The following is a 12,002-nucleotide window of genomic DNA, read 5'->3' as shown; positions in this document are numbered from 1 at the left end:
TGACAACTATCCTCTGGGACACAGATCCAAGCCTGTGGGCTCCTGCACGCGAACGCACGCACGCGCACACACACACACACACACACACACACACACACACACACACACACACACACACACACACACACACACACACACACACACACACACACACACACACACACACACACACACACACACGCTGCTCAGGCCTGCAAGGGAAATACCAGGGGCTGTGTTGCTGGTTAGAGGTTAGTGAGGTGTCCCCTTGTTCACTCTTTTGGGTAAAAGAATCCCCACTTGTTCCAGACAGGCTGTTCCATTGTCCTCATGGGACTGCCATAATAGCAACAGAAATAGCCTGTATCTAATGTGACATCAGACAACTAAGCGATAAAACCTGTGTTTGATTGACAGCTTGAGCTTGTTTAATTGGCATCAGGGTTTTCGTTCGGTTGTCATGCATCGTAAATACCAGGGGTCACACAGATATTTGGTCCATTTCAAAGGACTCCAAGTTCCATGAATAACATAACTTTTGTTCAACTTTTCATGGAACTCAATCTGTGGTTCGTATGGTTTAGTAATGACGTTCATATCACAAGGAAAAACAGGAAAAACAAGCACGACAATCCAAAAATATGTTGGCCAACCCTGCGACATACATAACTGAATTCATACCAGTATAGGAATTATAGCTAGATGGAATTCCTTCCAATCCTGGACGTTCACGACATGTAGAGAGCCAAGACAAATAGTCAAAGTTGTGTGAAGGTGTATGGACAGACAGGAAGGTTTCGGGTGCCAAAAGCCTGATTTACAGTATGGCTACTTTGTCTTTGTCATACAAGCTTCTAGATCGGATATGTTCAGTGCACGACGTCACACACCAGTATAAATCTGGCCTAACCTATGAAACGTCTTAATGTAATGAAAACACACATCCAGAGGTCAAACTAATGTACAAGCCCTCTGAAATGTGATGCGTTGGACACATCCAATTCTCTCCACAGCAAAGCTCTCACGATGAAACACGTTTCACTCTAAGGTGACATGTTCCCTATTTGAAAGAAAATACTTACGAGCACAAACCGAAAATAAAGTGTGTGTGTGTGTGTGTGTGTGTGTGTGTGTGTGTGTGTGTGTGTGTGTCTGTGTGTGTGTGTGTGTGTGTGTGTGTGTGTGTGTGTGTGTGTGTGTGGTGTGTGTGTGTGTGGGGTGGGGGGGGGGGGGGGTGTTTTAAGATATTAGGTATAGGATAAAATGTGTTATGTCCACAAAATAGGTGTAATTTGGATTAGATGTTTTCCTCCGAGACAGAATGAAGCCCTTGAGAAGCAGGTGTAGTAGAGTGCGCGCAGGCACGCACAGAGTACACTGTAGTGTACCTGATGGTTTGTGGTGATTCATCATCAGCAACACACATCTGGTCCTGACTGACTTCTGGCTGCTGAGCAGAGCATTTCTCAGAAAGCTGCTTAAGTTGGGACTGGGCTCAACAGATCTGGGCCAGCATTTACTAGGTGTGGTCCAAGATTGTGCATATAATGTCAGTGTCAGAAATGTCAGTGTTGATTTACTCTCGAGCATCGGGCGGTCGATTTTAAGGGGGTTCAAAGCCGATTCAGATGTGTAAATCACTGAATAATACTGTTTAATTGGCTTTGAAATACTATCCTGTCATAACCAGTCTGGACACAGTATTAATAGCATCCTGCGAACTGCATGGGCCCTGGCCTTGTCTCAAGGTCAGAGGATTAACTAAAGGACATGAAGGCATGAAACTCTCTTCATCAGCTCTTACTGATCAAGTGATTAATAATGGCTGATTTGTGATACACAATTTTGACTGCCCTGTATCCTGCCATAAGCTGATATACACTAATATGCCTACAAAGAAAGTTTCCCAGACAGTGATGGGTGAGGTTTCATTCTGTGAAAAAGGTCAGCAGACAATCCCCCCGTCATAACCCCCGTTTCCTTTTACCCCGAGGGGGCTGCCTGCTGTGTGGACCTCCAGCCCTCCTCCACATAAAGACAGGAGGGGCTGGGAGGAGACAGGGCTCAGTGAACAGACTCACAGAACGGTGATCATCTAGTGAGAACGATTGGCAGCATACAGCCCAAAAGCTGTCACAAGACAAGGCACACCGATACTATCGCTGCGCTGCGCTGGAACTCGCGTTTGGCACCAATGAAAGTGAGAAGGAGCGCTTTTGGAGAGGAGAGGACTGTCCTGCAACAGCATCCCATCCCGCTGGTCCAGGGGCCTGTCGCTGTGTTGAGACTGGCTTGTGAATCACATATGGGAACGTCCTTATACGTTTTTTAGGCTTTTGTTTCCCTTTTTTTCCTATTAACACAAGAGGACCTGTTGCGTAATTGTTGAGTTTGTGGATCTTTTTTTTTTGTCAACATTTTTTTTATTGACAATCTTATAGTAGCCTACAAAGAATTCAGGTAGTTGGTGGATACATCTTCATTATCAGGCCATCAGAATGAAAACGCATCACATCCGCTTGCCATTATTTCTCTTGGTGGCACAGCAGCTCCTGGTTGTCACCGCACAGCAGACTGGCGGACCCCCGGCGGACCCCTCCGCCGCCACACACACACCGGATTCACCCACCGGCCGAGATGCCGATGCCGCTCCGGCGATCATCAGGCCGAACTTCACCATGCCCCGTCGGCGGATGCCACCGCCCATGTGCACGGGGCCCACCGAGATCCGGGACACGTTCAAGTACATCAACACGGTGGTGTCGTGCCTGGTGTTCGTGGTCGGCATCATCGGCAACTCGACCCTGCTGAGGATCATCTATAAGAACAAATGCATGCGTAACGGACCCAACATCCTCATCGCCAGCCTGGCGCTCGGAGACCTGTTGCACATCATCATCGCCATCCCCATCAACGTCTACAAGGTGAGCGCACCTTTTGACCGTGTAAACCAAGTCTGTTGCAGGGGTGGAAAGTAAGTAGGTAGCCTACATGTACTCAAGTACTGTACTTAAGTACAAATCTGAGGATTGTTTTTTTTACTTTAGGCCTACTGTAGTATTCTTTCAATACTTTTCAATACTTTTACTTTTGAAAACTTAAGTTCCTAGTTACTTTGTAGATTTTGATTATTATTACAAAACCCATTGTAATTAACAACGTGTGTAGGTCTACAGATGGTCCAGAAATGGTCAATTTGTACACTCTTGAGTTAAATGAACACGCAGGATTTAATGTGTGGGTTTCCCACTTGTTTTTGCAACCCGCAGTCTCTATCCCCTCTCACACCCCTGACAATCCATGTTATTATCTACTGACCTACTGTGTGTGTGTGCGTGTGCGTGTGCGTGTGTGTGTGTGTGTGTGTGTGCGTGTGCGTGTGCGTGTGTGTGCGCGCGCGTGCACGTGCGTGTGCGTGTGCTTGTGTGTGAGTATAGAGTTATACTGTATATTGGGTTAACTGTGGCCGGACATGTTAAAATAATTGCCTGCATACCAGAGGAGAGAGAGAGAGTTATGAAGATGGGGCCACATATGATTCCAATAGGCTGCACACAGAGCACACACACATTCCAATAGCAGCTCATCAAAAGCAGGCATGAGAGCTTCACGCAGGTTAGCCTGCAGAGCTCCGCGGTCACCAGAGAGAGAAAAGCTATATTATACACAAAGTCATGCAGTGAACCCAGATTAGTTCTGCCATTTTTCTCAGAGCTTGTTTTCAGGAAGTCCTTGGCATTATTTCAGAACCTGCACAGTAAGATCCTGAATGTTAATGTTAACTCTGGGCGTATATAGTCATTTGTGTACTCTCAGTCAGAGTTATATTTACAGTGTGGCCCACATTATGGCTGTTCCTGGGGTAAAAACCTACAGTGTAGCAAAGAAGATTTGTTACACAAAGTCACAAACCCTGCATGAACGCATTAAGCCTGGTATACACTTCGTCTTATGACAAAGCAAAAATGTGATCACTTATCTTCCATTTCTCTGTCTGTCTGTCTGTCTGTCTGTCTGTCTGTCTGTCTGTCTGTCTGTCTGTCTGTCTGTCTGTCTGTCTGTCTGTCTGTCTGTCTGTCTGTCTGTCTGTCTGTCTGTCTGTCTGTCTGTCTGTCTGTCTGTCTGTCTGTCTGTCTGTCTGTCTGTCTGTCTGTCTGTCTGTCTGTCTGTCCCTAGCTCCTAGCAGAGGACTGGCCATTTGGTGTGGGTCTGTGTAAACTGGTACCATTCGTTCAAAAAGCTTCAGTGGGGATCACCGTTCTGAGTCTGTGTGCTCTGAGCATTGACAGGTATACACCCTGCTAATTACCCCACACGCACACACGTACACACGCACGCACGCACACACGCACACGCACACACACACACACACACACACACACACACACACACACACACACACACACACACACACACACACACACACACACACACACACACACACACACAAGATTCATTAGAGTTGAGCAACCAAAACACAATTTTCAAACCTTTACTAGTCAAAGTGATTAAACAGTGGGACATTTCAAATTAATTATTAATTGAATCAATTTATTAGTTACAATTATTGAATCAATTAAATGTAAGTATCTCACATTCCCCCCAGATACCGCGCTGTGGCATCGTGGAACCGTATCAAGGGCATCGGAGTTCCCAAATGGACGGCTATTGAGATCTCCCTCATCTGGGTGCTGTCCATCCTTCTGGCCGTGCCAGAGGCCGTGGCCTTCGACATGATCACCATGGACTACAAAGGAGAACACCTGAGGATCTGTCTGCTGCACCCCCATCAGAGTACACAATTCATGAAGGTAAGAGCGCCTCACTGCACCCTCATCAGAGCACACAATTTCATGAGGGTAAGACCACAGAGTCCACTCTTTCCGAGATAGGGGTGCAACAATTAATAGAACAAATCAATTTAATCGATTATAGAAATATCTTATTTTGATAAATTATTTTGAAAAAAATAAGTTTTTTGTTTTCAATAGCAGTAATAACTAATCTACAAGCTCACCACAAACTGATATTTAAAGGACCATATTGGTGTTATTGGATGTTTAGCCCACTGAATACAAGTATATTACATACTGTATAGTACCTTAAATGAATGGAAACCAATGGCTTCTTGTAGTGTCAAGAAAACTGGAGCAATGTCAAGAAAACAGGAGTAGTTATGCAGCCCTGGGACGTGCACATGACCTACTTTCTATGTAACAAGACAGGGTTTAATAATGGTGTGACTTCCATGTGGATCTCAGACGTCATGTGGCCAGTCTATGACATCAGTACTAGGACCTCAGTCAGTACTACAGTAGGACCTCAGTCAGTAGTCTCTCTAATCCAGTGGTTCTCAAACTTTTTCAAATATTTTGTGCCAGGGACCTCCAGAAGCAAAGATTTGAGTTAAAAATGTTCGCTTTAAAAAATATATGTATATTGAAAAGATTTTTTTTTTTTGTCAAAAAAGCAGACATACAAGCTCGGGAAGCTTGTATATCTGCTATTTTTGAATAGCCAAAGTATAAAATATGGTTAAAGTGGTTAAAATGATTTGCTGAGGACCCCCTGGTACCCCCCCAAGGACCCCAATTTGAGAACCAATGCTCTAATCACTTTGGTGCAAGATAACGCAGTCTATTGACTATTTTGACTATTTTCCCATTGGCAGCAGGAGGGCAGATAAGCACAGTTTAAGGATCTGTTTCCAGCTATCTGCTAGTGCGAGCTAGTGGCTGTCCTAACCATAAAAAGACTCCAGGCTAACAGCGGTATAGGGTTGGCCAAATGATACAGAGAATACGTTAATTCTGAGCTTAGGTTACACTCTCTAAGTTAAACTAACACATCAAAAATGCTTTACTGCCAAGGTGTTTGTATTGGCATTTGGCACTTACACAACTCAGCATAAACCAATAAGAAATTATATCCCGCAACTGTGGGACATATTTTTTGGTCCTGACAATCCTTAACAGACATTTTGAACCAGTTCTTTAAAACATTCTCACATTTACAATATGACAATTAACCCTAATCCATATACTGCCATCTCTGGGGTACTCCCCACCGCATATACAGTAAGCCCACAAAACATCAAGGGCTATAGCCTTTGCTTCACTTGTAATTCGACGTCTCATTCGTACTAATTGGAAATCTACGACACCACCTTCCTGAGGGTTAGCTTAACTGTGAAATGTACCCTTAAGGGATTTGTTTTTACACTTGTTTATCCATTTTTACACTCTCAGAGTTAAGCTAACACTCAAGATTTTGCAGTGTACCAACAAACAGACCTTGCAGACCATCAAGGAATATCAGACATACACAGACTGTTGTTGACACAGCTGCAATTCACATGTGCATGTGAATTTGCATGAACGCAAACATTTACTCAGGAAAATCCTGAGTGTACAAACTGACTCACTTTTTTTAATTACAGATCCTCAAGCTCACAACACGTCATGAGTTCCCATGAGCTTGTAGATCTACTACATTAGCTATTTGTCATACAACAAAGTATATAAGCGTTATTAAACTACAGGCAGACATGGGCATGCACAGTAGGATGTCATTTGTCATTTGTGCGTTCACATGTGCACACATGCCTACAGACATACAGTATACAGACATACGGTAAATAGATACACACTCTCATGCATGCATGTATGTACGCTCCATGGCTTGCACCTATAAATTGTCTATTGGATTGGAAAAGTCTTGTCCAACTTTCCCCTAGCACTACAGCCATGAAGATAAATCATACAAGTTATTGCTCCCCCGACCAACAAATATATTGCTGTCTGTGTGTTTTCAATCACCTGAGAAATAACGTGAACAATAGTTCAAGTCTCACTGAGGTCTTTGGATAAAGTGAGTTTGGATGTGCAATAAGAACAGCCAAAGGTCTGGGACAGAGACACGCCCTTGTGGTTCGCTCAGGTCCAGATCAATGTGGAGATACACATTTTACTACCTAACAACCATCTGTACTATAGCTATTTTACAACCGTCTTTACGGTTTGGTCTTGCAGTTCGTAAATCTGCCCAGGGTCTGTATTACTGAAAACTTTGTACAATGCTGCTATTCTCTTATCATACCCCTGCAGTTCTATAAGTTGGCCAAGGACTGGTGGCTGTTCAGTGTGTATTTCATCCTTCCTCTGGCCTGCACCGCTGTCTTCTACACTCTGATGACCTGTGAGATGCTCCGCAAGAAGAATGGAGTCCAGATCGCTCTTAGTGACCACCTCAAACAGGTGGAGTTTTTTGATTGATTGATTGAATACTTTATTAACAGTTTGTAAAAAAAAGGTACAGTTACACAATAATGCTAAAAGGATAACACAAAAAGCCCTGAGGGCTTGTTTCCATTGGGGTCCTATGTATTCAATTCATCAAGACATATAAAGACATACAATACTATACAAGAAATCATCAATACTAGGAGCAGTAAAAGTATAGGGCGGGATGGGTGGGAAAGGGTGGAATGAACGGATGGTTGGTTGGTTGGTTGGATGGATAGATGAATGGATGGATGGATTGGTAGATGGACGGATAGATGGATGCATGGATGGTTTTGATGAAAGGATCATCAATGGATCGATTAATGGTGCAGCTGTTTGTGAGCGGGAGTCGTTTATAATATTTCTTATAGATCATTATTGTCCTCATGATGTCATAGTGCCGTGCTTTGCCACCATAATGTACGACAAAATGTTTTATGTGTGTGTGTGTGTGTGCGTGTGCGTGTGCGTGCGTGTAGCGGAGGGAGGTGGCTAAGGTGGTGTTCTGCCTCGTGCTGGTCTTTGCTCTCTGCTGGCTTCCCCTGCATCTCAGCCGTATCCTCAAGCTCACCCTCTATGATGAGAAAGACCCCAACCGCTGTGAACTGCTAAGGTATGGTGTTGTCTTACAAGTTAAGATCAGATCAACTAATGATGATGTAACATAAGACAAAGTTCAAATGAGCATGCATGGTGGGCTGCAGTCGTCCTGCAAACATGTGACGGGTCTAACGTATATGTATATGTCTCTTCCAGTTTCTTTTTGGTCCTGGATTACATTGGCATCAACATGGCCTCTATCAACTCTTGCATCAACCCCATCGCCCTGTACGTGGTCAGCAAGCGCTTCAAGAGCTGTTTCCGGGTAAGGTCTGGTCCATGCGCGCTACTGTCCTTTCATGCTGTTTCACAAATCGCAGATTGGGACTTAGCCTGACAGACAATTCCAGTCGTGAGATTTCTTGGCCTATTTTCGGTGTGAAACCAAGTATAAATTATGCTTCACAAATTCTCAAGGGAAATGCTGCTGAGGTTGATGAGGTTAAGGGAGTCGTTATGCACATACTGTAGTGACACTAAAGTTCTCATGTTCTACACCGCAAAGAAAGATTGATTCCATATGTTTATAGTTCATGTAAAGCATAGTCCACAAGCCAAGAGAAAGAAGAAGCACTGAAATACTTCGGTTATAGGAAAAGAAATGTTTTCGTTCCGAAAAGCACCTAAGAATTTGAAGAATCCTCAACGTTTTCTCAGCCTTTGGTTTCTCTTGAAGCACAGACTGCTTCCTTTTTATGTTTCAAAGTACACCATTTCCTTTTTTACATCATAATATATAATAATAATATAATAATAATATAAAATAGATAATTATACATGTTTTGCATAATACTGTAACTTTTCATATTTTGAAACATACAAAATTAACGTTGTATTGTTTGCATTGTGGATTCACGTTTTGTCCTACTCCATGCATGTCCTTGCTCCACTTTCATTATTGCTCTCTTTCCCTCTCCCCTGTTCTCCTCTCCCCATCCAGTCATGTCTGTGTTGTTGGTGCCTCCCTGCTGAGATGCTGATTGACGAGAAAGCTTCACGCATGAAGCTGAAAGTCACCGACCGAGCCACGGACCAGAGCAACTCACGCCTCACCAATAAGACCATGACGGCTTAAAGCTGCTGCATTGTAAGATAGTGGTGGCTCTGCAAAAAATAACCAGATTTCTTCAAAAACGTAACACACCATGTTACGTTGTTCCACTTGAAAGTCTGGTGTTCTCGGGCAAGCAACACTGTTGTGCGACAACATATAAATTAGGCTAAAGAAGTAAGCCTATACAGTGCCTGTTGTAAGGGCCTAAAAATGACAAGAAAGGACAAAAAGAGGCCAAAAGCCTTTTGGAATGAATTGTGGGTGATAAAGTGGCCATCATTAACCTGCCTTATCCAAACCATTAGCCTACATTAAGTGACCTTCACCTTGATAAAGTGCACTTTTTGCTAAAGTATTGCCACAGAGATATGTGCCACACTGAAGTGAGAGCCCTGATGAGGAGCTGCCTCTTAATCAGTGAGGTAAACGTATGATTTAAACCACTAACCAAGTGCCTTATGAACTGCACAGATGTCCATCCACACAACAACTCCGAATGCTGAATTATTGAAAAATGAATGCTGGTTTCTATAAGAGGTGTGGAATCAAAGTAGACTAAACTAAAATACAATGCAAAGTTCAATGCAAAAAAAAAGGATAGTTATTTTTGATTAGGAATTAGGTGTTTAGCAAATGCACAGCAGCGGGGATCTAAGAGTGACTTACAAGGTAACCAAAAGTTCACAGGTTTTCCCGACCAAAGACACTGAACCCCTTACTTGCTCACTCCTTGAGATTCACCTCTGTTCAGACGAGCGTGTCAGCTTAAAGGTCAACTTCGCCCATTTTCAACCAATCTTCATATAATTGGTCCTCACTAAAGGTCATTATAATATGGTACAATTTTTTCCACTCTGTCTGTGTCTCAGAGGAGGGCTGTGGATAGTTCAGAGACCCGCCTACTACTAGTGACATCATCAATGGGGAATCCAAGCTAATAGAACTGCAAGCTTTCTATTCCTGGAAAGTTATCATGCTATAATGGAAGCCATTGTTTTTGCATCAATACAAAATTAAAATGTTAAAATCTTGTTTGAAAAAATAAAGAACCTGCCTAACGATGTCACTGGAAGGCGGGTATCTGAAGTGTCCACAGCCCTCCTGTGAGAAAGAAATGGTACCATTTTATCATGAGCATTGGTGAGGAACAATTATATGAAGATAGGCTGAAAATGGGTGAAGTCTTCCTTTTTAACTTCTGCAAGGCAAATGTCGTGTTGATTAGGAATGACAGCTCGTAAAGCTCGTAGCCAAGAGATGTTGTAATTGGATGGCGTATGTTATGATGTGAATTTTGTTTGCTGCCTGAGAGATATATTAGTGAGATGTGGCGCAACACGTATTAGCAAATTACCCTACTTTTGGAAAATGTAGATGTTGAGCTGAATTTATTTCTATATTTTTTACAATATGTTTATTTGGTGAAAAGAACTTGACCTTTTTCATAGTTTTCTGACAGCCTTTTTTTTTTTGCCTTTTAACGTGTTGTCTCTGCTCTTCCTATGATATGTACGTCCTATTCCTACTTTGTATTCCCACTGAACTACTGATCTGTGATTTCAGCTGTATTATAGTCATGCAGTAATTGTACTACATTGTATGGAGTAGCCTACGATACTGGGCCTGTTATTGAGGCTATATTCTCGCCTTGCCAGATGATTTAGAGCAGCGATTCCCAAACCTGTGGGCCGGGGTTGTGAGGATATTGCAAGTCGGCCCCCAAATAATTGGCAAAACACTAAGATTTTAATGATAATATATAACATTCATATAAAATGGTATTTTTTCTAAAATTAGTGTACTGTATATTACTACTTAGTTTCATTGATCCAAGCCTCAACACAATCGATTGATTGATCAGTAAATCCGGTGCGGCCAACCACCGTTCACCAACGTTTCGCTCCTTTAATCCGAAACGTTGGTGAATGCCGAAAGGCTGCCGTGTTAAGTCGTCAAGATGGGTGGGTGGGCCTCTCAACGCTTTTGAGATTTTCAAGTGGGCCTTGATCCAGAAAAGGTTGAGAACCACTGATTTAGAGAGACTGGCTTGCGAGGCTATTGAGGCTTTTTTTTTTTTTTTAATGGAATTTGCTACATGACATTTTAATATGAATGTTTACCTCAACTGATAGGACAAGAGGTTTTTTGTTTGTTTGTTAGTTGTTTTGTTTTTGTAATAAATGAAATTATACCGACACTATACTTCAGTAGCCTTCGTGGAACAACATATATTTTCTAGCCATTATTTGTTTACAATTTTTGGCATTTAGAGACAACAATATAGTGCTTTGAAGAAGCTTGGATGGTAAACAATTAACATAGCATCTGTCTAAACTACATGCTATCTAAATCACATTCTTAACATTTGTGGTGGTAAAAAAAAAGAAAAGGATACAAGGAGAGTGAAGTGACAAGGAGTCTGAAGAGCTTGTGATCAGACTACAGCGGAAAATTGGGAGCGCGTCGACAGTTCTGGCTGCAATGGGGAGTTTATTCCACAGTTTGGGAGCCAGGAGAGAGAAGAGTCTGGGACATGTGGAGTATTGTCCAGGGTGCTTTAAGGAAGGCTCAGACAGCATTCCTATGTTAGTTGATCTAAGTGAGCGGGAAGGGTTGTAGGGTTGGATCATGTCTCGATGGCATGATCCAATCCTACACAATTAGACACAGTCAACTCAAAAGGCATCCACTCATGACAGTGGATTTTCAAAATGGTACTGAACTTACCTGAATAATTGGCCCAAAACAATTGCACGGTTTTTGGTTAGACCTTTCAAATCGATCCCCACCTTAAAATGCGTTTGACCCAAAAACGAAATGCTGGTTAAGCTGTTGGGCTCAACGTGTCAGACCACCGGTATGGTCCTTTAAAAATACATCAGTCTGCTGCTTTGACCTGGGAATGTTCCCTCAGGCAATGACAGTGTCACGCATGTCACATTAGCCGTCAAAGAAGCCCTCTGTCCTGTGATCCCTCCACACGCACCCCTCCTCCTCAGTGAATCATCTCTTCACCCCTCTCCCCATCTCTCCCTTTGGTACTCTCTCACTCTGTCTCACTCCTTTGTATTCCGTCCCCACCACCC

The 12,002-nt window shown here is 42.9% G+C and overlaps 1 protein-coding gene across 1 annotated transcript; it reads left to right on the top strand.

Moving 5' to 3' along the window:
• Positions 1-2,477: 2,477 nt before the first annotated feature.
• On the top strand, positions 2,478-8,937 carry LOC308093429 (endothelin receptor type B-like; the record flags this gene model as incomplete). Its single annotated transcript, XM_080439764.1, has 7 exons — positions 2,478-2,903; positions 4,156-4,268; positions 4,586-4,790; positions 7,086-7,235; positions 7,742-7,875; positions 8,019-8,127; positions 8,803-8,937. 7 exons carry the CDS (start codon positions 2,478-2,480, stop codon positions 8,935-8,937), a joined length of 1,272 nt encoding a protein of 423 aa, XP_080295890.1.
• Between the last annotated feature and the right edge of the window lie 3,065 nt (positions 8,938-12,002).

The sequence above is a fragment of the Gymnoscopelus braueri genome (genome assembly GCF_963280865.1).
Source record: "Gymnoscopelus braueri genome assembly, chromosome: 10".
NCBI lineage: Eukaryota > Metazoa > Chordata > Actinopteri > Myctophiformes > Myctophidae > Gymnoscopelus > Gymnoscopelus braueri.
This window is presented reverse-complemented; position numbering and strand designations above follow the sequence as displayed.